Below are 25,211 nucleotides of genomic sequence, written 5' to 3'. Positions count from 1 at the left end.
GCAATGCTTAGTAAAAGTCCGGTGGCTCCATCAAAAATTTCAGAATCAATCACCAGTATACATGCATGAATAAGCTCTCCATTATTCTATTTTATTCTATTCTACTCTATTCTAGTATATTCTATTCTATTATTCTCCCCACCACAAGTTAGGATTTTAAAGAGAATGAGACGGGAGGGGAGCAGAAGGAGCAACAGCTGGTTCAGGTTGAGGAGAATGAGACGGCAGGGGAACAGAAGGGGCAACAGCTGGTTCGGCAATGGCACAGGTTGAGGATGGTCGCTGTAAGTTGACAACTGTATCGTCATTAGGCGGTAATCCCACCAATGAGCGGCACAGACGGCCCTCCTCAATCAAGGTTTTTATCCAGTATTGCGATGGTACAAGTTCCATTGAAGATTTACACTTCCGGAACTTGCACCGCAACCGGAACCTCACCTTCCCTCCAGCGTTCCGCAACTCGTGCCCTTCCCCAGGACCGCCCAAGGGACAAGGGATTTGAATCCCCCTTTCCTTGAAACCTCGCAGCAGTTCCTGCATTTCTTGGGGGCCAGGGTACTTCCTGCGGATGAAGTCGAAAACCGAATTGCACTTTCAACACTGATCAGAATTTGAATTCGCATCCGAGCAAAAAGGTACTCACTGGAGCTGTCTCGGGAAGTGCCGTGGGAGATGGCATAGGCACTTCCAACGCAGGTTGGTCGTTCCCTGGACCCCCTTGGTCGGTTTCCCTCTCCGCTGCTGCTTCTAAACCTACCACATGGAAAGGTATCATATCATCATGTGGAAGAGACGCATACCATTCTCGTGCTTTGCAGGCGCTTAAGCTATGTCGGCAGCTGCGCAGTCGACAGCGAAGCCGGAACCTCTTCTCCTTTCGGGTTGAATCCTTGTGATACCAATGGCCGTCAGCAATAGATCCTTTTTGGCAAGGGATTTTCCTTTCTGGAAGGTTGTCTCGAATGATTTCAGTCAGCTCCTCCACTGCCCGGAAGTTGTTCCACCTGATGGTTAGATGATCAAGGATAGGGTCGAACTGCCAAGGTTCAATTTTCTCTGTCCAGATGTTCCACCACGCATACATAGCATTGGAAGAAGTGGCTCTCCAACCGCTAGCGTTCCAGCCAAGTGCAGCGGCCACATCAATCAGGAGCATTTTCTTCGGCTTGCTGACAGGCATATGATTAGATCCTCTCCAGATAGGAAGAGAATCAGCCGCTGCGATCATTGCTTTGGCATTTTGGATGTACTGTTCCTTGGCGATGACTTTGATATCAAGCTTGAAGGGTTGCAGCTGCGGTTTGGTTGGGTAAATCCACGAGTTAATATCGAGGAATCCTGTGGAATCAACAAAGCTCTTTGCTTCAAGCAATGTCCGGGAAGGAACGGTGGCTTCAATTCTATAGCCACCGAGCTTTGAGGGGGGCATCTTCTCCAGACCTTTGAGGATTTGTCCATACCGTTCGAATCTTGCTTTGAATGTGGCATGTGTTTTAAAGTCAGATGTTTCAACACCGCCCAAAGACTTGAGTTTGTGCACAAGGAGGGGGTATATTTTCAGTTTGCAGTCGGTACCTTCATACCTTACATGAATGTGGCAAGAGCCAAAGTCAGACGACAAGGGAATAACCATAGGGTATATTTCAACCCCATTACTTCTTCCTCCGTCAGGCCTGAAGAGAAAGATCTTGTCACTATGCACATTGACACCGATATCCCAAAGATTGGTGCTAGCCTTGTAGTGGTCGGGCTGAGCAGGCTCAAAAGGAACAGTGTAATCTGTAATGCGACGCTTCTGGCCATAGCAGACAAGTCGGAGAGTTGGGCAACTGATTTCCTTCAAACACTCAATGACATCTAGCATAGGCACCACAAGGCTACTGGTGGTGATGCAGAAGTCAGTTTTTGCCGGTTCGATAGGGCGGTGCTGACCCATGTGTTCAATAAACGATTTCGAGTAGGAGGGGTGAATGAAGATGACATGACCAGATGCGGCCAAAGCTGTCCAGCCTTCATATTCTGCAGAATCACGTGGGCGGACTGCAAGGTATGAGCACAGTGTTGCTATGGTGTGCACATTGCAGAAATGTTGTTGATAATATTCTGGCGACATAGCGATGGCCCATGAATCGACATCAACTGTATCTGGACACGTAGAACCCATCAGTTCTGCTCTCGCTGTCTCTGGAAGTTGAGTAAAAGGCGTAATGTGGGCATCAAGCACTTTCTTGAGCGCGGCATTGTTGACATCAGTATAACCTTCAGGTGGTTCCTGAGATGGTTCATAGACAGATCCACTTCCTGTTGGTGACGGACGTCCTTCATTATGGGCGTGTGATGGAGAGGAATGGTTAGACAAAGGAGAATGGACAGATAGATCTGCATGGGAAACATATGATACATGTGATAAGGCTGGAGAGGGTGGATGAGATCCCACAGATGATTCTCCAGGGGAGGGATGCGCTTCAGGGGTCGAATGACACTCAAGTTGTACCTCAATCTGCTCTCCCATAGATTCAGATGACGTTGTTCTGGAGAGAGGTGGGCGAGGGGTAAGAAGTCTAGGAGGTTGCGCGGCCGTCTTCTTTCTGACCTTTGATTGAGGTCGACCTTTTGTAGACACTTTGCTTCGTGATGTAGGTGCCATGGCAGCCAGGAAAAGAGCCTTTGAACCGAAGGAAGAGGCCTGATGGAGAGTAGAGTTTCTAGAAATTGAATGACATTAGCTGCATTCGATAAAAAGATGATAAACATCGCGAAGGCTTACAAAAACGAACTGGAACTAGCCCTAATCGAACACCAGCCAAATGGAAAGCCTCGTCAGCGAGTAGTAAAGCGCAGCGTTATGACAGATGCGAGACAGGACAGCGCTCGGCGTTTGGTGGAGTCGGGGATATTGGACGCCGGAAATAGATCGGAATGACAAATGCTGGGAAATATATGCACAGATGGGGCCTAGAACAATCATCGTCAGATACGTGAATAGCACAGCGAAGTTTGATAAAGACTTACAATGCCTACGTTATTCGCTTCCCAATGTGATGGAGATCCAATAAGCTTGAAAGCGAGTCACTAGTGACGCTGTTATAGATAAGGAGAGGTGGGAAATGACTACAAATTGTGTGAAAATTAATAGCTATAATTGATTACTTGTAGATTGGGAATTGAACGAAGTTAGTGTTCACACGGTGAGAAAGGGTGGTGGGGAAATTAACCGTGAGTGCCACGTTGTAGTGAAAGATCCCGATCTCCTCGTTATAAAAGGTTCCGTCCTCCTGTCACCCGCCAGCCGCCGTTGTATTAACGGAATCAGATCGATAGATGCTACTAAGGAATATAGCCTCCCAAGGTTTAGCTGTTAGTGATGATACCGTATGTCGGATACCAGCTAGGTTGCCGTTCTCATATATATGTGTAGTGGTAATGGATATTATACACCCAGGTCTCATAAATAGGTGTGGTAGGTAATCAAATAGTTGTATTGTCTGGTGGCCTTGCCTTCGTTACTGTCGGAGTTATCGAACTTGTGGTATAGTGTAGAGTTGGCTAAATATATAACATAACGCTCTTAGTGTTTACTATGATTGTTATGTGGGTATATGTATATATGGGTATATGGAGCCGAAGAGACTAGCTCCCGGAAATGGTTCTTGAAATCTAGCTCGGCTCGGCTCTGAGAAGAAAGAGAAAGGAAAGACTACGATAATTCCACTCCTTCCACTCCAACAACAAGTCATTGCACTACAGCGTCAAGCAGGTTAATTTCAGACGATCGGCCTCGTAATTAACGCACGAGTTAACCGTCTATAACACCCAGATTTACTTCCGCTCATCTGGTCCCGTTAAGATTATTAAGCAATCAGCCCAATTATTAAAAACATGGACATGTATCGAACTCCTTGACATCACGTGTTCACCAAGCCTGTTACTTCATCTTTGTTCCGCTCGATATATGGGTATCACAGAAACGTTTATATCTCATTCCACAAGTCGTTCCCAGCACATATCTTGGTATGAACATGCTCCTGACATGCATACCTATCGAATGGTACCTGTGCCCAGTCTCCTCCTTCCTTCCCCCGGAAGCCTTTTCTATTTAGAGCTTATTTCTCTTCTACGGAATAGCATAGAATAGGATGGCGAACACATAGGGGGAATTCTCCTTTTGATGAGATGAGCCGGTTTTGACATCTTTACTTTTGATGATGGATTGCGGTGTTTGGAAGACATTTTGAAATGGGGATTTGGACTTTATGGAAGATATTTGGAGGAAAGAGGCAAGAATTTAACACTCCCTATGGGTATGTGACATTTATATACGCCGGCTGTCCAGGCGGATCTGGATAGAAGGAACTCAAACGAGGAATATATGTACATGTGTTATAACAACTAACAACTAAAACAAATAACTTGTGAATAACTAGAAGAGTCGTCATTAATCGTAAGTGGTCGTAAATGGCCGAAAATCGTTATCATTTGCCGCTTTCTGTCTCCGACTTCCTGTGAATGCCAATCCGAACGCCCTCCCATCAAACTTACCCAGCAACTGGTTCATATTATCCTTCCCTCAAGATGTAATCGCCACAGGCGACCCTCGCGAAGACAATGTCCATCTCTGCCCTCGTCAAGAGTTGGAAACTCAATCCGCGAGGAAAGTGCTCTTTGATATGGCCAAATGGATCCTGACGAACCGGATCTTTGTCCTCTGAAATATCAACCTCATCGATTTCCACAAGGCAAAAAGGCTTATGACCATTGGCATCTAGCTCGATAGCCCGAGACAAGTCCTCGATAGCCTTGGAAAAGTCAACGGTGCTTTGGGTCGCACGATAGTCATGGTTGGAACCGCCAAATTTAGCGCCGTCAGGTGAAATAGGAGGGGTAAGGAGTGGGACGAAAGCTTGGCTCGACGCTGCGAATTGATGACGGCCCTCTGCATACGAAGGGGGGAGAGAAAACTTGCCAGGTGTTGAAGGGGAAGGAGGACCGTAAGGAACAGGTTGGAGCCCCTCGTTCATGCGCGCGATGGACACCTCTGAGATAAATTAGTATCATAAGCCACTCCGTTCATGAAGCTAAATGAGACGATACATACGAATTCTCCAAGCATCCACCAGTTCTTTCGCCATATGGCCATCCGTATCTTCTTCCACTCCTTCCGTACCTTCTTCCATTCCTTCCGTACCTTCTTCCATCTCTTCCGTATCTTTCTCCATTTTTTCCCCATACTCCTCGATCTCTTCCGTAGATTCCGCCTTGCTCAGAACATCAAAGTTAGCTACATTATTGTGCCTGTTGCTGGGTGGATTGTTTTGAGCTGCATTTGAATTCAGCCTCGAAGACCTTCGTGGAGCCGGATTCCCACCCAAACCTCTATTGCCTCCATTTCCTGATCCTCCACCCCCCTTGCCATTGCCTGAACCTCCACCACCACCAAAGCCTCCCCCACCACCGCCACTAGCACCGCCGCTGGCGTTCCCCTTCTTGTTACCACCTTCATCTGTACTTTCGGTCACCTTCGCCTTCACACTGTAGCGTCTACCGTGGTAATGCTTTCTATGGTGCAATGAGATGGCCCCTTCTTTGGCATGACCGTCCACATAGACGTGGTTCTCGCTTGGAATGCCGAGAGGTAAAGGACTATCGTTCGATGATTGTGGGAAGACCGGAGAAAAATCCGATGTCACTGCCGCAATTATGAGCAAAATGGTACCCTCAAAGCGATCTCTAGCCTCTTGATCGATTTCCCAGTCTTCAGTAAACAGCGTATTGGGCATATCGCTCCAGACCTCTTCAAGGTTATCCAAGTCGTTGGCCGAAAGGGCATCTCCATATTGAGAGTGGAATTTCTTCACAGCTTTATCACTGGCCTCCAAGACGACAACATTCCCGCCTGCTTCATCCTCCATCATCGCTAGTCGACAGAAGCTCCAATCGACAATTGTAAATCCCAATCGGCATTTGAACAGGTCAAAGGCAGCGACGATATACCAGACGGTCTGAAAAATGCCTTCCTTGCAGGCATAATAGAAAGAATTGCGCTGTTGCTCTTTTTCCGATTTAGTACGCCATTTTAGTTCGCCTACGCCGCAGACCTTTTCAACGACACCGCCTCTACTAACCCTGAACACGAAATCCGGTGTGGTCGCCCCCTTCTCGCTCGACGTTTCAGAAATCGATTTGATTTTAGATATCGATCTGCCAAAAGGAATGGATGGCGCACGGCCATCTTTTGCGCTTTTTACCGTCTAGAAAAGAGATGGAAACACGTCAGATATTTTGAGCTCATCTAATATCTTGAAAGAACTCACTTCCCGTCGTTTGAACTCTTTGACCACATCTATATCGGACCATTGACGTCCCATAAATTCCTGACGTGACATATCATAATTATTATAATGAAAATATGGCGGTATGTCGGCCGAAACCATGAAAAAGGAAGAGAAATAAAGAAAGTAACTGTTGCTGGCGTCCGACTCGTCTTCGATCGACCGATGTCGAGCTGCACTCTGTAGTCGCTCAAGCATATTTCTTTTACGTATTTCAGAAAGAGAATTGATGGCCACCACATTAGGGACTGAATATAGTTGGTTGATATCGAAGGGAACATAGCACAAGGGCGAAGGATATGTTGCGTTAGCGGGATGACCGGGCGTGAAGGACATGGTTGAGGCAGTGATTTGAATGAGTGGATGATTGAATGCTAATAGAATGAACAAAAAGGAAAAACCAAGTTAGACTTTAGACTTTAGACTTTAGACTTGGATGGCGGTGCTTTGGCCTTTGTAGTGCTATTGGGCCGTTCGGTACGGGAATGGAGTATTACGTAATGTAAGGTAAGAGCCGGGAGGAGGAGAGTTGTAATGAGGATTAGGCTTAGATTGTAAAGGAGTTCGATCACACAAACCTGATCTCCAATTCTGCCCCCAGTCTCCTGCGCTGATGCCTGGTTTCAATGACAAGTTACACCATTGCTACAGAGACCTATAATACAAAGACCCATAGCGAGCCATAGGCTACACTCAATACTAGGATGGTTGCATAATGTTACGACTCGTCCCCAACAAGGTCCGGCCTTGGGGACGAGATAGAAAGCCGTAGTTTAACCAAGCAATGAGATATATGTATGATATACCTCTTGACACTTGTCTGTTGGCGTATGGTATAGGACGGAGGTATAGTCGCTTGGGAAGATCAGGCAAGCTTATATACTAATGGAGTAAGTTTATGTCGAATGTGGTGCAAGGTAAGACGAGAGTGAGCACTGGGAGCTCGAGGACCTTTCGCAAAGTAACTTATGAAATATTGATCTTCGAGGGGAAGAAGATCAAGATCGAGGACAGAGCTCCCCTTTATATACTTCTACAGAAATCTATTTATATCCCTTGAGGCCCAGCTGGAGGTCCAGCTGGAGGTCCAGTTCTTATCTCGGAGGTTCAGTTGGAGGTCCAGTTCTTTTCTCGGAGGTCCAGCTGGACCTTCTTATCTGAAACAATCTTGCTTGCCTTCATTACGTAACTCCCTCCTATGATCTCTTATTTCTTCTACTTCGTGCAGGCTCGTGACATGATCCCACCTCAATAATTCATGTTTTTTCTGCATGTATTTTTAAAAAGACGTGAATTAAACCGATTATTTCAATACGCAATTTAATTCCATCTATTTGGTTCCATCCATGTCATATTAAGTAAATAGCCGAATCATTAAAAAAGCACGGAGATATATTGAACTCCTTTAATGCACATGTTTAACGCAGGTTCTATCCATGTTATTAAGTAAATAATAACGGAGTCATGGAATAGCATGGAGATGTATTGAACTCCATTACGTCACGTGTTTAACCAGGTTCCGTCCACAATATTAAATAATTAGCCAAATTATTAAATAACACGGACATGTATTGAACTCCTTCACATCACACCCACTTCGTCATATATATGCCCTGTCCTTCGACCGATATATATGGGTATGATGAAACGTCTATATCTCATTCCCCAAGTCATGCCCAATGCATATTTTGGTATCAGCATGATCTTGAGATGCCGCCCTATCGAATAATACCGGTACCCAAGCATAAATGTTGCATACATGCTTTGTGCACAGCACAACGGTTGATTTTGTGCAATCCCTGCGCCATCCGCCCTTCCGCCGATATATGGGTATGATGGAAACGTCTATATCTCATTCCACAAGTCACGCCCAATGCATATTTTGGTATCAGGATGATCCTGAGATAGAGATTTATCTAATGATACCGGTGCCCAAGCATAAATGAATAAAAAGACATTCAACCCACGTTCCTAGTAGGGGCAATGTAATCATGCCCATGATTCTCTCCCCCAGCTGTTAGTGGGCGCCTCATTGTGACACCAGGGCGAGATGAGCACGGTGTGATCAAGTTAGAATGCCAAGGAGATGGTCTGGAGCTCGATAAGGCGGTGAAAGTGGATCACAAGCCAATTGTGATTACTCTGGATATCGATCCTCAAGATTGCCCGAACAAGGAAGTGGATCCGGGTATATTACGTAAAGTGTAAACAATCAGGTGATCACATACTCGATCGTCCCTCGGGAATGGTAATAACAGACCCGAGTTCTCTGTCTTCCGATGTTGTTACTATTTCTCCATATACGATCAGCTGACACTGAACGGATGTTAGGTCAGGTATTAGGGTCAAAGGCTTAATGTCGCAGCCCAGTCGGCAACGAGCCGAATATACTCGGAAAATACCCAGAAAGACCGAGTTTGAAGAAGTGTATAAAGGGATTGTAAACAAACTGTAAATGGATTGTCCATCTCAAGGAAACTCACGTTCTTTCCCCCCTCATCCATAAATTCAAATCGATCTCCACAGCCATGGGCACCGATTCACAAGTCGCTGCTGCTCCTTACGAGGAAAAGCTTGAAGATGAGATGATTGAAGATGTAGCCGTCAAGCATGAAGATCATGCTACAGCCATCCTTCCTGAGAGCCTTTGGGGCATGAGCGAGGAGGAACGTTCCGCGCTTGAGAGAAAGATTGTAAGAAAAATGGATCTGATCGTGTTGTGAGTTTGCACAGGTTCGTCTGGTTGTTGACACTGACGATTGGGACAGGCCTATAATGTACGTGGAAATGTTAAAAGGATACCGCTGTAAGCTGACAGCTTGAAGTATGATCCTTTACATTCTCAACTGTAAGTGTGTCCCATTGCATCATACACAGGTGCTGATGGACATAGACATCGATCGACAGAATCTTGCGGTCTCGAAACTGCAGGGAATAATGGTTGACCTGGACCTGACTACCCAGCAGTTCGCTACCTGTGTATCGGTATTGTTCGCTGGATACCTACCATTTCAGATTCCGTCAAACTACATCATCTCTCGCATTCCACGGCCTGGACTTTGTGAGTCGAGAGTGCTATCGGAGATTTCTGCTTGTGCTAATGATTGCAGATATTTGCTGCGCTGTGGTCTGCTGGGGAGCGATCTCTGCGGCCACGGCTGCTGTGCAGTCCTACTCCGCATTGGTGGGGATTCGAGTCGTGCTCGGTGCAGTCGAAGCCGTGTTCTTCCCTGGTAAGTACCGGCATACAACGCTGTGCTTTACGCTGATGAATTGTAGGTGTGTTGTACTATCTCTCTGCTTGGTATACCAAAAAGGAATTAGGAAAGCGATACGCCGGTCTCTTCATCGGTCAACAGTTGGGGAACGGATTCGGAGGACTTATCGCTGCCGGAGTCTTGAAACTCGATGGTAAACACGGAATTCGCGGATGGCGATGGCTCTTCATCGTGTAAGCTGCTGCATTTGAGTACAAAGGCAAAGACGACTGATTCATCAAGTGAGGGGACCGCTACCGTGGGATTCGGTATCATCTTTGCTTTCTTAATGGTGACTACAGCAGCATATTCCATGCGAATCTGTCTGACATAACGTAGCCCGAATTTCCCCACAACGCGCGAGTTCTTAAACCAATCGAGCGAGACCTTGCTGTATGGCGGTTGGAGCAAGAAGCTGGTGCCGGCGAGGCTCATGATGATATCTCTACCACTAGAGCCTATCTTTCTGCCTTGAAGGACCCCAAGGTGTGTTGAAAGCTGCATCACTGATGGATTGAAAGCTGATACTCTTGCCAGGTTTACATGCTCATTGGCTGCATGATATGTTCGCAAGCGATGGGTTCTGTTGGTGAGTGACATTGTAACTTTATTCGCCTCGGCTGATTCATGGCTTCAGGAAACTTCTTTCCCACTATTCTACAGGCTTTAGGGTACGACTCTTTGATCACTCTTTGCCTCACAGCTCCTCCATACAGTCAGTTGCCCGTTTCCTCCGCTGACGTTAGGCTGATGTCAACCAGTCTTCGCGTGCTTCATCTTCGCTGGCATCTCCTGGTGGTCGGACGTGAGTGACGTTCCTTTCCCGTGGTCATTCATAACAGTGGGTAGCGCAAACAAATCCTGTACTGGCCGATAATTGTTTGTCTCTGCATTGGTATTATCATTTACATTATCGCCATGACAACTCTCAATGTCGGTGCTCGTTACTTCGCCATGATGTGGACGCCGGTTGCCAATGGTGAGTGGGGAGACGTTTCTTTGGTTACTGGACTAACTGCCATCAGTCGTGCCGCAACTCTTTATCTATAACACGCTCTCGCTCCATGTTGCAAGGCCATACCCTAAACGGGCTGCAGGCCTTGCCCTGATCAACGCAATTGGTGGAACCTCGAATATTTGGGGCTCCTATGTGTGGTTCGCACCTCCTCATTTCTACGCTGGGTTTGGCATGGGTCAGTCGCCGTTCTTCCAATAGAGCTTAGGCTAACCCTGCTTCAGTGCTTGCTGTCAATGTTGTCTTTTTATGCATCATCACGTTCTACAGATTCTTCGTAAGAAGGGAAAATCGTCGACTCGACGCGGGCGGCGAAGAAGCACGAGCGGTGATGAGGAGAGGCGTAACGGAAGAACAGATGTCCTTGGGATGGAGGTTCGTTGGCTACTAAGTCCTGCTAAATGACAGCAGTCAATGAAAAGGGAAGACAAAATTTCGAGGCGAGGGATGGTTATGGGAAGTAGGCGGACACAGTGGTACCTCTGTCCTTGTAGATACCGGATTACACCTTAAGCTACTTTAATTTCTTGTGCTTGGTCGCTTGTCTACGGTTGTATTTGAAGGATTAAATTTGAGCATTGGAATGGCTATAGGCTAGAGAGTTTGAAGAATAACCTCCTTGGACGATGCATTTTTCCTCGAAGGGTTAACCCTTTTATATCTTTTCAAGCCTGTGAATTGACTCATCTTTCCGATACTTTCCCTGCATCTTCCACTAGGGCCACTTTTTCCCTAACGTCTTTGCATGTCTCGCTCTTCTTCTGCCCCCTCCCATTTTCTCCTCGACATTCCACAATTACTTCCCTGTCTTCCCCGCTCCTCCCTCCTTCTTCTACTCTTACCCCTGTATCTCTCTACCCATACAGATGCAGATAGGGATAAGCATGGAGTTAAGAAAGGGGAAAGTCCGAGTATTAGCAATCTAGAGGAGCGGCAAAGGGAGTTGTGACGTTATTTGACTTATGATGGAAGCTGAGCGAGCTGTAGTTGTTATTCTAACAATGCACTATACACCTAATACTGACCTTCCATTTATTAGGTAGAGCATTGGATAAAGCCCTTTCGATGTGCTAATGGGGGCAAGAAACGGTAGTAACCTATGGTGTAGCATAATAGTACATCACACTAATAACGTAAACACGAGTAATACGCAACCTCTATAGCCCCTGCGAAATCGCCATATTTAAATGAATGGTGCTAAAGTTCCGGTTATCTCTTACTCAAATTCATTCAATCTGATACCCCTCCTCTTTCTCCAGAGTGTTAATCCCTGTTTGAATAATTTGCGATCAGTTCCACTGCCGGGCACCAGCTGCATTGTTACACCAAGAGATTCGACCTCAAAATTGCGGTGTTCATCGTCAAAAAAGAGCTACGAGTAAGTTATCCGTTCAGCAGTGCTTATTAAGACAAGATGATGTGAAGAGTATATACCATCTGTTCGTACGGAATGCCCGTTTTGCGGTGGATCTCTCGGAAATGTTTAAGTTTCGAGCCTATGAGGAGAATACTCATCAGTCTGTTGTTCAATGATGTTCAATACCGGGCAACTCACCAGGGTAAATTTCCATCTGCGTGAGGCAGATAAAACCCTTAGATTCCCATGTGAAGAGTAAGAGTAATTCGTACTCACCGTATTAAAATATGAGATCGCTTTCACATGGTCACCTCCCTCATTTGCGGGCAAAAGCAACATCCCCAACGCTTCCTTTGCCAGTTCCGGGGCACTTGTCCTCGATGCGGCAGCTACGTGTATTCTTCGGTGCTTAAGTTCGGCGAGGATAGAGGGTACTTCGCAATAGAAAGAAAGGTTTTGTCCACGCCTACATTCCGTGAGTAGCTTGTTAAGCGTCGGTACAAAAGATACAGGGAGGTAAGTCTCACCGGTCGACAAGCTGGTTAACAACGTCTCCGTTACGCTTAAGTGGGGGAGTAACGTGCGTCTATTGAGCACTTTTCGTTAATGCTCGTCTCTTAGCTGACAATACGTCACCCCGTGAAACGCAACGCTCGAACATACATCTATCCACAGATCCCAAAGGGTGTAACTGGTGGATATATCAGCCTGCTCATTAGGATCATATTAGAAAGCGTAGATACTCAAGGTCAAACGCCACAAGTAGAGGGTAAGCATCCGGATCGTTCGGTGAAACGGTTCGATACTTTTCGGGAGGTGATGAAGGTTCGCGGTGGGAGGTTCTTCTAGGCATTGTTTGGCGTCTTTTTTTTTCTGAGGATTGGGATTTGTGGAAATGTAGATTAAACTGCCTTGTACGTAAGTTGAAAGGTATTGGATATGCGAACGAGATGCCGAACGAGATGTAGATGCTATTCTCAAATGAACGGCGATTTTTCGATGTTCTGTCGTCGGTTCAGTGAGAACAAATGATGACGTATGGGTTTTTTTATTTTCTCACGGTCGACTTCTGTTTATCCAGTGGGCAATGTCTGCCGGTGACGGACGGAACGGTTTCGCTTGAGTTAAGTCTTAAGTCTTTAGGTGGTTACACCTCGAAGAACATCCTGTAAATAATCGATAGTCCTCGTAATTCCAGGAGCATATAGTGAATATTTATCAAGATGGCTGCTGAAAAACAACAACAACGTATGACCTAGCCGCTACTTGAAAGTTCGTCTCTCGCTAATTCGGCTTTGCAGCCTTGCCTCTTGGGAAACCTGTTCCCCCCAAAGAAGTAGAAGAGGAGAAAGAGGAATTGGGGGATGAAGAAGATGAAGAGATAGAGGACTTTGAGGTGGAAAATGACGAAGACCTCGATGAGGATGAGGATGAGGATGAGGATGAGGATGAGAATGAGGGTGAGGAAGACGAAGACCATGACGAAGATGAGGATGACGATGATGGTATTGACCACAAGAAGGTGTTGTCGGACTTCTACAATGTAAGGCCTAGGACCTTGCCACATGATCTAGTATAATATGATGTTAAGAACTGCGCTAATGGGTCGATTGGTAGACCGAACAAGTGGACGAAGAGGATGATGAGGATGTCATCGAAGGCAAAGAGGATGCTGGAGTCAGCAACCTGAAGCGAAAAGCGGACGATGAGGAACAGGGCGAGGCCAAAAAATCTAAGGCCTAATTCCATAATGCTTATTGATATATTAGTAAATGGAATGGTACAAAAGTGTGTATCGAAGGGAATGCATTACAATGTATAATAATTTGATAACATAGGTGACCACAGGTCAACAAGCAAAATGTATATGATTCCTCGCTGTACCTCAGGATATGAACCGTAATCAACATTGAAAGGAGCTTTTCTTTGGTTTATTGCTTCCTCTATCTCCCGCTACATCATCGCCTGCTACGTTCTAGAGTCATCTTGTCGCATGAGAACTAAAGGAAACACAGACCAGTGGTAATGTTTCCAGTCACGTGACTTGTCACTGTGGTAACCCTGCCGAGAACGTTCAGAGATCTGTCATTTCACACATTGAAGATATCTTCATCTGCCCTTCCAGTTTGATTCCTTCATTCTTACCGCTATGTCCAAGCCCACGTACTCGGATGAGCCTCTAGATGCCGAGGACTATGAGCTCCAGGCAACCTCCAACGCAAATGACCCCTTGCTTCCATCGTATTCCCAGCACCCTTTCACGTCGCCTCATCAACAGCTACAACGCGAACGAAGCGCCACTCGACTTCGCTCGGTTTTATCACGCATCTGTATTGCATTCCTGATAATAGTACCGACATTGGCATTTGCGGCTTGCTACTTTGGGAGGACAACTTTGGATAAAGTGAGAACTTGGGACAGTCTACCGCCAGAGGTACAAGATTGGTTGGACAAGATCGCGCCTGCCAAGGCCCATGCGGATCACTCAAATTTCCCAACAGAGTAGGTAATCCATTTTTATAGCCGGAATCCCCTAATTATTTAACTTTCCAGCATTGGTTACGCCGGACCGACACCAACTGGTAGCGAGTGAGTCGTTAGTAAGCCTTACTTCCATTCAGTGATCAACTAACACACTGAAAGGGCTGCCCTCATTGCTACTGCTCCCATCCTTCCATCCCACACCGACGTTTACCCTCTTATTCGCCCTACCAGCAAAGTCTCTAAAGGTTTCAGCGTCCTTCAACATTGGGGAAATCTCAGTCCATACTACTCGGTAGATTCTCATGGTCTTCCTGAGTCAGATAGCCTCATTCCTGAGCAGTGTGAGCTGGAAAGTTTACACTGGCTACAGAGACATGGTGCGAGGTATGATTCTTGTTCATATACGGAGTAACGTGCTAATATTCATCATAGGTATCCTACTTCATACCCCGAGGGCCCTGTTGCTTTAGCTTCCAGGCTCAAGAACGCGAAAGGGTGGAAAGCCAGAGGCGATCTTTCTTTCCTTAATGACTGGAGTTACCAGCTTGGAGCTGAGATTCTTACACCGTTCGGTCGTAGTCAACTGTGTGGGTATTGCAGTTCTGTTTCAGACAATGTGAGACGGGAAGCAGGCTAACATATCCTAGTCAATCTCGGTGTTTCTGCAAGAATTAAATACGGTTTTTTGCTCGACAAGTTCAAAGATAAATTGCCCATCTTCCGGACAGAGAGTCAAGAGTGAGTACATGTTTCCGTATATCAATACCTTAATAGTGACACGGAGGCAGTCGCATGTTGAAATCTGCTCAGAATTTTGCTGTTGGTACGTCTTAACTTCGCTATTCGCTTTATATTTGAGCTCATTTTTGCCTACAGGCTTCTTCGGGGTCCCAGCAGGTGATCAGTATAATCTTGAAGTTACCATTGAGGCTCCGGGCTTTAATAACACCCTCGCGCCTTTCACGACTGTGAGTCTCATCTGGCGGCCTCAAGCGCGACAATATGGGCTTATACAGTGTGCATCAGTGCCGAGGGACAGGTGTCGACTACAAATCGAAGCTTGCAGAATGGGATTCCATTTATCTCGCAAAGGCGAAGAAACGATTACAGGAGAATATGCAGGGGTATAATCTCAGTTTCATGGACGTTAAAGACATGGTAAGCGCTGTCCTGGATATTAATCTGTCCTTTTGGCTAATTAACTCGCTGTGCAGATGGAAATGTGTGCTTACGAGGTAGGCTGCATTTGGTATACCGCAACGTGCAAACCTAACTCAGGGAATTCAGACTGTTGCTCTCGGTCACTCTGCCTTCTGTGATCTGTTCACTCAAAAGGAATGGAAGGGCTTCCAGTACCGAAACGATATCTTCTGGTGGTATTCGTCAAGTTTCGGATATGCTCCTGCTAAGGCGATGGGTATGGGATGGGTGCAAGAACTGGTGTCGAGGTTAACGAAAAGTAGGTTATACTCTTTCAATGCCAGGACGGAGTGCTGACGACAGCCGTAGCTCGGCTCACCGAGTTTAACTCTACTACAAATTCGTCGTTCCACGATGACGTTCACTTCCCTCTTGGAGATGTTCTGTATGCTGGTTTATTTAATATTGACTGCTTTGGTTATTCTGACAGGTATCATAGATATGTCGACTTCACCCATGACACCCAATTTGCCCTCTGTACGCCTTTTTTTCTAGTGTGTCCAGATTGAGATGACCTCTGACAGTCAACTCAGTACTTCCTACGATGAACCTCACAACCTTTGCTGAGACAGGAGATCTTCCCACCGATCGTATCCCCAAGCATCGCTCCTTCGTCTCCTCCAAGTAGGCAATCCCACATTTCTATTCGCTTACTATTGGCGCTAACGCTATTAGGATTATGCCATTCGCCGCTAACCTCCAAGTTCAGGTCCTTTCCTGTTCTGGCGAGAGGAAGCTCCGACTCATTCTCAATGACGCTCCCGTCCCCCTTACCGGTATCAACGGCTGCTCCGAAGACGATGCTGGACTTTGCCCAGTAGATACATTTGTGGCGGCAATGAAGACTCTCATAGGCGAGATCGATTTCGCTAAGGAGTGTGCGTTGGAACAGGAAACTCTGGAGGAGGAACAAGAACTGGGAGATGAAGAGATGGCAGAGGTGAAGGTTGATGGGCTTGAGAAGGTTGAAGATGAGGAGGAAGATAGAAAAAAAGGTGATGACGATGATAGCGATAGCGACAGTGACAGCGACAGCGACAGCGATGACGATGATGATTAGGCATATAACAATGAGCCGAACATATTGCTAGCTCCCCATATATGATTTATAACTTAAGTGTAATATTTCTGCCTTGAAGATAAGTATTCCGTAGATCCATGCATTCATTGATGCCTTGTATTCGCTATGTCTATATCTTAACTCCAATAAAGAAACGCCGACACATCAAACTTTCTCGTCACGTTCAACCACCTCGTCAGGAACGATGCTTCCCACGGAACCCATGTCTGACGTATCTCAACCGTTCTTCTCCAAGTAGCTCCTGAATTCTACATCCTCATCCTCCAACTGCGCCCTCCTGTTCGGTGCAATTGTCAATTTCTTGTTGTTTATTCGCACGTTCGTACTTATATTAAGTCCGAACACTTCATCAAATTGACCCGATGTTGACCGGCACAAGGACCTTCGCATTATGCGCATACCTCAGATCCATTTCTGGATAAGTAGCGAAACGAGCCGGTCTTTTGGGGCTCACGAAGCACATGACCATCTACTTAAAGGCAATAATCAAACAGCGGCCTGCAAAACGACACTCTCCGGTGTTCTCCTCCTTTTATAAAGAGGTAAAAATGGTGGAGAGGTTATTACAGGGGCTGAGTTTAGGTGCTGGTTTAGCAGTGAAGTGGTATACCTTCGTGTTTCTACGCCTGGTAAGTTTTCTTCGGTTGATTGTATCATACGAGTGGATGATGAATCTTGTGGGGGAAAAGCTTCCCATTGGACCTCGATATCTCCCAACCATTCTGAGTTGTACTCTAATATAATATACCTTGCTTCTTACTTCTTACTTCGCACCCTTGCTCAAAAACCAACTCGAACGTCGGTTGTCACACCCATCCTAGTTCTTGGTGGACTTTACCATCCCTCGTATCGTCGTCTTTCGACGGTTGGCGCTTTGAACACCTTGATAGCTCCGCTTATGTCGTACGACTTTGTCTATCGCGCCCATTTTTACTACACCCGTCACTACACATTTCCTTTGCCCGGATTGGCTGGGTAACAGAAACGTCAACCAGCCTCTTATTTCGATCTACCGTCCCAGATCAAATCAACGTATCCTATTGGCCTTCCCACAATGGCAGCGCCGTCTCACATGTCGAACTTCCTCAATTCAGTGTCAAAACCGACTTCACTTCCCCTATGTACATCAAAGATTTGCAACCGGGCATCATATACTTTTGCCACTCGACTGCCGTCCACAAAGGTTCGTTCACTACTAGACGATCACAACATGATCAGAAGCAATTTAGCATTCTGAGTACAAGTTGCCAAAAGCCGAACTGGCCCTATAAAATCCTCTGTCTCATTCGTTAGCAATCAATGGTTTAGAACATGTCGAGAAAGTGGTCCGAAAGATGGAAAGGAAACTGGAAGCAATTCTGTTCTTAGGCGACTTCATCCGTGAGTACCCCTATAGTCGCTTTCTCGGTGCAACTTAAGTGACTCTTGATAGATTCAGACTTATCATATCCCGTCGCCGATTATACCATCTCGTACTATCGCCAACTTTACCGCCAGATCTACTCTAGCCCATCTTGGACACTATTTCTGCGTTCGATCCCCTGGCTACACATGTTTGACAACGGACATACCTGAGATTATCAATGACTATGCGCCTTCCACTTCTGCCCTCTCCGGCATGTTCATACAAGCCATCGATCCTTTCATAAACTATCAGCAAGTCATCAATCCTCCCCCAGTCAGCTCCACACAACCGACGTACTTCCGCTTTGGGATAGGCAATGTATCATTCTTCGTCTTGGACTGCCGATCATGGCGCTCAGCTCAACCAGCTAGGCCTGGAGCCAATTCGACAGCTGGCTTTGGCAACAGAACGATGCTTGGAGAATCACAATTTATGGCTGTCAAAGAATGGGCAGAGGAAGGGACGAGAGATGGAAAATTACTGGTGCTCGTATCAGGAGTACCGATCACTCGGAATTGGTCGGAAGGGGAGGATGAGATGGACAGTTGGGGTGCGAGTGTACACTTTTCTCATTTTCCACAGGAGTGCAAGTCTCTTATTGAAGCGGTAGGGTTATCTTGACGAACGTGAGGAAATCCTTGAAATGTTGTGGTCGTCCGGAGGAGCCGTCATCATCTCCGGCGATCATCATGAGCACGGTAAGCTCTCCGTACCCCTCTCCCTCGGTTTTCCTCTAACCTTCCCTATGCATTAGCAACCACATTATTCCCTCCTCCGCCTACATTGCCTCACCTAGGCTCATCGTCCGTCATCGAGTTCTCCACCTCCCCTCTGTCATTCTTTCACCAACCTTGGGCCCGACAATACATCCCACACCCGGACACTGACATTCCCATCCATCTGCAATGACATGGTGATAGTCGCTTTGGTATTTTTGAGTTTGATACCACTGGAGAAAGACCGAAGGTCAAGCTTGAATTAATGGTAGATGGTGAGAAAAAATGGGAGCATGAGTGGGTAAAAGGGGTTGACGTGGTAATTCCGGACATTTGGCAGGCGTAATGCATACATAAATCTAAAGCGGCAAACCTTGTAAAATGGTGGGATTGAACGCATTCAGTGTGAGAAGAGCATACATAGGTGAACAAAGTCTAGTGAGAGGAGACGTGCGATTTCCTGCGAAAGGAAGAAAGATAATGCTGTACAGCTTATTCATCTTAGGGCTTGCGTACAAGTCTTGCTGACAAAAGGCAAGTTTCGGTATAACCTAGATGCATATTTTTGTCCACTGAATGTTTATGTTGGTATGTATATTTCCCAATGTACGATTGTAGGAACCATGTATAACTTATACAACCTACAAACCTACTTCAAGCGCCTCTCGACATTTCGCCTACCATTAACCCAATCTGTCTCATGCAAAGTCATCTCAGGTGTACCAAACAGCGCATTATCGACGGCTTCCACACCGAGCATGAACTACGAAGCTGTCAGCCGAAGTTTCCTACCAGAAACGAAAGATGACCCACAGAATGATCTTGGTTACCGCACTCGTACTTCCAGCTTCCGAATCTCCCTCGGGAATGAATCCCGTACTCTTGTTGAAGCTTTGGGAGGATGTTCTTGAGAGAGTCGTCTCGTCCAAGTGTAGGTGTAGGACTTGTACCATTAGCCTTTAGATCTTACAAAATTATCAAACTGCTCACTAGCCATAATCAAACCTCCTTTCGTAGAACGACACAATCTCGTCCGTCGGTAATATCAACTCTGTAGCAATAGCTCCTTTAACGGTCTCCTTCATCAAGTTTTTCAGATCCACCGGCTTGTCCGCAGACTGACAGACTTCAAACATCAAACTCCAATATGGTCCTTCTTTTGGATCCTTCTCGAAGGGAAGAGAAGGGTCGGCTTTTTGAAGAATAGGCAGACGCGCAGAGATAGAGGGAGTATTGTAAGGAGAATAATTGGAGAAGATGGTGGCGCGGTAGAAGGGCGCGTTGTCTTCTGGAAAGTACAGCCAGCCTAAAAATGTCAGTAATGTCAAGGTTAAGTACTACTTACATTTGTCTCCAATTCTATTGGGTCTTTCTCCCCTAATTCCAATACCCAATACGATAGTCGACGAATACACCAAACCTTCCTTCGCAGCCACCTTCATCTCCTTCACAACTTCCTCCGCATGCGCACCTCGCTCCAAACGATCCAAAAGCCCGTCAAGCTGCATAGTCGAGATTAAATGTTCATACTTCACCCTTGTCCCGTCACCGAGCTCGGCAACTTTCTCGAGGGCGTTGATTTTCTGGATATCGCCTTTGGAGCCGAGTCGAAATCTGTTCTCAGGGAGCTGCTTGGCTACGGCAGTCCATATTCCACCAGTACCGTTTCGAGTGGGGAATCGGAAGGTAGCGTTGGGTCCCCAATTAGGAGCTGTTTCCATAGTGAGGGCGTTGCGCACAGCGGTACGGACGTTGGGCGCCGCCACACGTTCACCAAGCCATTTGCATTGCATCTGGGAAAGTTAGTCCTACAATGCAGGGTCAAACATGTGGAAGGACATACCTTCGTAGTGTGCACACCCCAAACTTTGAAGTTGTACGGCCGCATGAAGACGTCTGCGATACCTTCACCCATATTTCGTACGATCCATTCGTCGAAAGTGACAGGTTTGTAATTCGGAGTGGCGGCGCGCTGCTCGGCAGCGGCGATAAGACCGTCGATGCACTTGACACGAAGATCCAGCGGAAGTTGAGAAACGTTATTTTGGTATGGGTCTATCCCTATGAGCGTGGAACCTTCAATAAGATCGTAGACTCACAAGGAACCCAACGCCCGGCACTTCGAACATAACTGATCCTCTGGTGTGTTTGCCAGTCGTCTTTCACAGGAAGTGCCCGATTGATCGCATCATCAAAGTACGCATAGTGCCTATTTTGATGTCAGTTGTTGCCCGACGATGAAGGCTCTTCACTAACGAAAAGATAACATGTCCACCGACATCGAACAAGAAGCCTTCCTCGGTCACGTCGGTACTTGCCAAACCTCCTGGAGAGGAAGCGGCGTCCACAATAATGAATGGGCGACCAAGCTGATGGAGACGAGTAGCAGCTCCCAATCCAGTCTACGAAATCGTCAAATTCGATCTTGTTCTGCAATGTCAAGAAGCTTACAGGTCCTGCACCAATGATTAAAGTCTCGACATTCACGAAATCTTCTTCAACGGAAGTCGCCGATTCCACAGGAGAGGGCTCATCGAAGCCGGCAGTAGCCGGCGTAGGTGGTTCGCTTTCAAAATCAAGTCTGGACGGCATCCTTCTGTTCGGTTCTCCACGAAAAAGGTGAAGGCAAAGAGACAAAATCAAATGTTCGATTCACGTCGTAGAAAACGCTCCTGTTTTGCTCTGCCCCAAACGGGGCAAAAGCACCAAAAACGGTGTTTACACCCAAAATCTGTCTGCGGGGAGGCTTAATTTTAATTGGAATGTCGTGCCTGTGACGTTTTACACAGTCAGGGTTGTCAGGCCTTTTTCCAATTTTTCCTGATCTTTCAGTTATTCAGACCTGGGGCATTATTATTATCTCAGGTCTCAAATGTAGGGGACTGCAGAAGATGGAAGTTTGCAGGTGGGAATGAAGCGCCGGCCAGTAATAATAATATAAATTTAAGTAAATTTCGAAAAAAAGAAATAGAATAAAAAGGAAAAACAATAATTTAGTAAATTCGAAATGAATTAAAATATACAACTTTCTAATGGCATGCTATAAATGCGAGCATTACAATGGGATTAGATTTTGTAATGAAAAGAAGCGCAAGTTCAAAGGATGGCATCATCCAGCTGCCGTGAGTAATAGAATGAGCACTTCGTTCGGCATGTAGGCATCAAGTAGATATGCGAAATAAATATTCAAACGCTTCTATTGCTCTGAAGGGCCATACTATTTGTTATTGACCACAGTCGAATCGACTTCTGAAGTATCAGCGACCCTGCTATGGTATTCCGCCTAACTTACGCCTATGTGGTAGTCACAGTCTGCGTAACCACACTCATCTTCATCGCCCACATCCACCCTAGCACGAGCTTCTACCTCCCCTTATTACCGAGCTCCTACACAACAAATTACTACACGTACACATTTCCCGACCCATTGGAAGCCGAAAACCGACACCTTACAGAAGAACAATGTCAGGAGAGATATCCTGATCTGTACCTGGAGGCCGATCGTGCACAGGAATGGTTTATCTCCAAGGGGGGGATTTCGAAGAAGATGGTTGATGAAGCGGAGGAAGAGGGAAACGCAAGATTGGTCATTCTTAACAACCAAGTACGTAAATTGAAGTCATCAGCCATCTTCAAATATCTTTTGAATTCCTCTGAGACTGGCAGAAGCTGATCAGTCACTTGGGGCGACAGCTGTTCGTAAAGGCATATAAAGGAGGCATCAACACTCGCACCCAGGCTGCCATTGCTGCAGTATACGGAACTGTACTCACAGCGACCGAACCTTTGCCTGATGTCGAGTGAATCGCTTTGCTATGATTTATTGTATGTGTAACACTGACTTAATGGCATCTTAGCTTTGTTATCCAAACGAGCGATGCCGGAGGCGGAAACCATCCTCACTTTGCATTATGTCGCAAAGCAAATCAGAAGGATCTCTGGCTCATGCCTGGTAAGCCTGTCATAAATGACTGCTAAAAGCTAGCACTAATCCAACGTAGATTTTGGTTTCTTCTCATGGCCTGAGCCAGGAGTCGGATCGTACTCCGAAGTTCGTACTAAAACTCTCGATTACGAGCTTGACATGGGATTAGAAGTAGACAATAAATTGGGTGTTACCAAGTCCGACTGGTTCAACAAGACCCAACAACTATTCTGGAGAGGCTCGCCCATGGTCGAAGTTCGCAATGTAAGTCCAACTCACCATCCTCCTCCACTTGTGTCTTGCGATCAAATTTGACAAGCTGATAATGCAGGATCTTCTTCGAGCGAGTCAGGATCAACCATGGTCAGACGTTCAGCCTCTAGATTGGGGAAAGGTCAGCCAAGATGAAACTGAGAGACTCAAGAACAACGGGGACCTCAAGTCGCCTGCTGAGCACTGCAAATACGCCTTCTTGGCTCATGTGGAAGGATGGGCATACAGTGGGAGATTGAAGTAAGCAACCCCTATTTCATCGCGACGATAAAAGCTCATAAGGACCTGCGATCGTCAGATACCTCCAACAGTGCCGTTCTGTCATCGTCGCCCACCCACTCAAATACATCCAACATTATCACCACCTCCTAAACGGCCGAGATGGTGATCCCAACCAGAATTATGTTGAAGTACCTCTCCCACTGGAGAAGAATCTCCCAAGAGCCATGGAAGATCTTTTGAAGGAGCAGAACGAAGAGAAAGTACAGAGAATAGCAGATAATAATTGGAAGAGTATGAGGCAGGGATGGATCAGTCCAGCAGCCAAGTAAGTCTTCACCATCCCCACATTTGTTTTTTCCAATGGAGTGGAAGGGCTGATGAGGGGTAGTGAATGTTATTACCGACATGCGCTTCGCCAATATGCTTCCGTACAGACTTTCAAACCGTCGTTAGAAGGCCGAGCAGTGCCGTATGAAAGCTTCCTTCTAATGGGGAAAACACATTGGGACCCTCATAGGAAATAGACAAATTATATGCATAATTTGTTGTATTTATACCGAGACCTCAGCGGCCGTCTGAGATCGTTCCTCAGCATTTTTTGAACCTATATACGCTGCTGCGTCTTCGACAACGATTGTACTGTATTAGTAACCTAGAACCTACTGATCATTTTAGTCCTTCCACAAAGGGAATAAATTTCCTATACATCCCTCGACTCTGTGTCATTATTATCAGCTTCTGCTGCACTGTTAATCTCAGATTGTACTCACCACCGCCCAGTATCCAAGGCTCATGAATCTTCGTCATGTCTGGGTGCGTCTCAAAATAAAGGGGGACAGTGAGTTGTTGGTGGTGAATGTCGCTGCTGGAATCACGTTGCGACATATGAGGAGCGGACCTTTTTGTTCACTAGCAACTAACCAGCAGCTATTATACTCGTAACTCACGTGATTCTCGGACGACACGGCAATCTCGGACATATCACTCTACTGTATATCACCATGTATTTACATCTATATCTCCACAATGGCTGATTCTATGACCCTCGCACTTGAGCACAAGATAAACAACCCCCTTGAAAGCCATCAGAAAGTCGCAGATTTATACGGGGTCTCAAAATCATCCCTCTACGACCGTCACACCGGCGTACACTCGTCCCATACGGCCTCGGCCCCTCGACACCTCTCTATCGTACAGGAAGAGGAATTGGTCAAAAAAATCATGCTGGGCGAGGCACCCTCTTGACCCCAAGACACGTCGTTGAACTTGCAGAAGCAGTCTATGATGGAAAATTAGGCGTCAATTGGGGCTCACGGTTTATCCAGCGTCATTGCGATACCATACATTCGCGTTTTTATAGTACTGCTATAGTAAAATAAACGTCTTTGATTTCTGGGCGCTTAATTCAGCTGGAGAACTCTTGAGGGGCAGAGGCGGAACGACTTGAGGGTGAGGGGCAGGTGTGGCCTCCACGCAACCGATTACGACCTCAAGGTCTATACTGCCTCAATGATCGGGATGCCAGGAGCACGCTGAGCACCAAACCAGCTTCCACCTCTGTTGCCAACCACGTCCTAAACCGGTGTCTCTCCTGGCTCGACAAGGTCAGTGAAAACGCGACCAAGAAGGCACCGGCGACGCACTTTGGGATGTTCAAAGCGGTGGTGATGTCGACCGGTGGAATAATGAGCAGGGAGACGGCGGACGAGATGCGAAGATGGAGGAAGAAGATGGGACCGGCGGCGTTCGAGGGGATGACGAGGAAAACCAGTCTGGAACTGGTTAGGACAAGGGCTAGGACATTTGCGATGTGAGGAGGAGGGAAAATCCGAAAAACAGAGTCAAGTTGTGGGACCAAACGATAAAAATAAAAACAAGTTAACATTTATTTATACCGAAACCTAGATTACCAAAACAATAATTTAGAAACGTCCGAATGTACCTTCT

General features: G+C 46.4%; 9 protein-coding genes and 2 non-coding genes; 5 read left to right on the top strand and 6 right to left on the bottom strand.

Moving 5' to 3' along the window:
* Positions 1–156: 156 nt before the first annotated feature.
* Positions 157–2,647, bottom strand: CNAG_07753 (hypothetical protein; the record flags this gene model as incomplete). Its single annotated transcript, XM_012196009.1, has 3 exons — positions 157–591; positions 644–1,525; positions 1,589–2,647. 3 exons carry the CDS (start codon positions 2,645–2,647, stop codon positions 157–159), a joined length of 2,376 nt encoding a protein of 791 aa, XP_012051399.1.
* A 1,909-nt stretch (positions 2,648–4,556) lies between these two features.
* Positions 4,557–6,738, bottom strand: CNAG_06943 (hypothetical protein; the record flags this gene model as incomplete). The annotated part of the gene is made up of 3 exons (XM_012195627.1): positions 6,312–6,738; positions 5,096–6,248; positions 4,557–5,035 (listed from the first exon to the last, which is right to left on the bottom strand). The coding sequence occupies exons 1-3, from the start codon at positions 6,663–6,665 to the stop codon at positions 4,557–4,559; spliced, it is 1,986 nt and encodes a 661-aa protein (XP_012051017.1). The 5' UTR covers positions 6,666–6,738.
* Positions 6,739–7,998: 1,260 nt separating this feature from the next.
* On the bottom strand, positions 7,999–8,457 carry CNAG_12809. Its single transcript, XR_001045997.1, has one exon. It is a non-coding gene; the product is annotated as a hypothetical RNA (non-coding RNA).
* Positions 8,458–8,605: 148 nt separating this feature from the next.
* CNAG_06942 (nicotinamide mononucleotide permease) lies at positions 8,606–11,278 on the top strand. XM_012195626.1 has 14 exons: positions 8,606–9,048; positions 9,098–9,106; positions 9,155–9,177; positions 9,223–9,390; positions 9,440–9,562; positions 9,609–9,780; positions 9,830–9,878; positions 9,926–10,072; positions 10,124–10,175; positions 10,224–10,301; positions 10,348–10,391; positions 10,436–10,565; positions 10,612–10,779; positions 10,826–11,278. The coding sequence occupies exons 1-14, from the start codon at positions 8,858–8,860 to the stop codon at positions 10,990–10,992; spliced, it is 1,521 nt and encodes a 506-aa protein (XP_012051016.1). The 5' UTR covers positions 8,606–8,857; the 3' UTR covers positions 10,993–11,278.
* A 412-nt stretch (positions 11,279–11,690) lies between these two features.
* Positions 11,691–13,030, bottom strand: CNAG_06969 (magnesium-dependent phosphatase-1). XM_012195625.1 has 7 exons: positions 12,702–13,030; positions 12,622–12,649; positions 12,486–12,544; positions 12,235–12,424; positions 12,157–12,172; positions 12,036–12,097; positions 11,691–11,973 (listed from the first exon to the last, which is right to left on the bottom strand). The coding sequence occupies exons 1-7, from the start codon at positions 12,809–12,811 to the stop codon at positions 11,818–11,820; spliced, it is 621 nt and encodes a 206-aa protein (XP_012051015.1). The 5' UTR covers positions 12,812–13,030; the 3' UTR covers positions 11,691–11,817.
* A 65-nt stretch (positions 13,031–13,095) lies between these two features.
* CNAG_06968 (hypothetical protein) lies at positions 13,096–13,830 on the top strand. XM_012195965.1 has 3 exons: positions 13,096–13,206; positions 13,260–13,501; positions 13,576–13,830. Exons 1-3 carry the CDS (start codon positions 13,182–13,184, stop codon positions 13,699–13,701), a joined length of 393 nt encoding a protein of 130 aa, XP_012051355.1. The 5' UTR covers positions 13,096–13,181; the 3' UTR covers positions 13,702–13,830.
* Positions 13,831–14,062: 232 nt separating this feature from the next.
* CNAG_06967 (phytase) lies at positions 14,063–16,826 on the top strand. XM_012195964.1 has 14 exons: positions 14,063–14,460; positions 14,512–14,547; positions 14,602–14,826; positions 14,875–15,029; positions 15,090–15,180; positions 15,231–15,265; positions 15,319–15,410; positions 15,469–15,600; positions 15,657–15,677; positions 15,730–15,901; positions 15,952–16,027; positions 16,082–16,119; positions 16,176–16,266; positions 16,318–16,826. Exons 1-14 carry the CDS (start codon positions 14,108–14,110, stop codon positions 16,700–16,702), a joined length of 1,902 nt encoding a protein of 633 aa, XP_012051354.1. The 5' UTR covers positions 14,063–14,107; the 3' UTR covers positions 16,703–16,826.
* Positions 16,827–17,777: 951 nt separating this feature from the next.
* On the top strand, positions 17,778–19,037 carry CNAG_06966 (alkaline phosphatase D; the record flags this gene model as incomplete). Its single annotated transcript, XM_012195963.1, has 4 exons — positions 17,778–17,906; positions 18,156–18,686; positions 18,739–18,826; positions 18,883–19,037. 4 exons carry the CDS (start codon positions 17,778–17,780, stop codon positions 19,035–19,037), a joined length of 903 nt encoding a protein of 300 aa, XP_012051353.1.
* Positions 19,038–19,382: 345 nt separating this feature from the next.
* CNAG_07752 (UDP-galactopyranose mutase) lies at positions 19,383–21,547 on the bottom strand. XM_012196008.1 has 8 exons: positions 21,296–21,547; positions 21,101–21,246; positions 20,944–21,053; positions 20,688–20,899; positions 20,190–20,637; positions 19,835–20,150; positions 19,658–19,787; positions 19,383–19,607 (listed from the first exon to the last, which is right to left on the bottom strand). Exons 1-8 carry the CDS (start codon positions 21,434–21,436, stop codon positions 19,494–19,496), a joined length of 1,617 nt encoding a protein of 538 aa, XP_012051398.1. The 5' UTR covers positions 21,437–21,547; the 3' UTR covers positions 19,383–19,493.
* A 470-nt stretch (positions 21,548–22,017) lies between these two features.
* On the top strand, positions 22,018–23,821 carry CNAG_06994 (hypothetical protein). XM_012195624.1 has 7 exons: positions 22,018–22,448; positions 22,538–22,644; positions 22,702–22,796; positions 22,846–23,033; positions 23,101–23,282; positions 23,341–23,589; positions 23,653–23,821. Exons 1-7 carry the CDS (start codon positions 22,116–22,118, stop codon positions 23,786–23,788), a joined length of 1,290 nt encoding a protein of 429 aa, XP_012051014.1. The 5' UTR covers positions 22,018–22,115; the 3' UTR covers positions 23,789–23,821.
* Position 23,822: 1 nt separating this feature from the next.
* CNAG_12808 lies at positions 23,823–25,110 on the bottom strand. Its single transcript, XR_001045996.1, has 4 exons — positions 24,908–25,110; positions 24,609–24,855; positions 24,035–24,539; positions 23,823–23,981 (listed from the first exon to the last, which is right to left on the bottom strand). It is a non-coding gene; the product is annotated as a hypothetical RNA (non-coding RNA).
* Positions 25,111–25,211: the final 101 nt, after the last annotated feature.

The sequence above is a fragment of the Cryptococcus neoformans genome, chromosome 8 (genome assembly GCF_000149245.1).
Source record: "Cryptococcus neoformans var. grubii H99 chromosome 8, complete sequence".
Taxonomy (NCBI): domain Eukaryota; kingdom Fungi; phylum Basidiomycota; class Tremellomycetes; order Tremellales; family Cryptococcaceae; genus Cryptococcus; species Cryptococcus neoformans.
The sequence above is the reverse complement of the archived record's forward strand: the minus strand, read 5'-3'. Positions and strand labels throughout refer to the sequence as shown.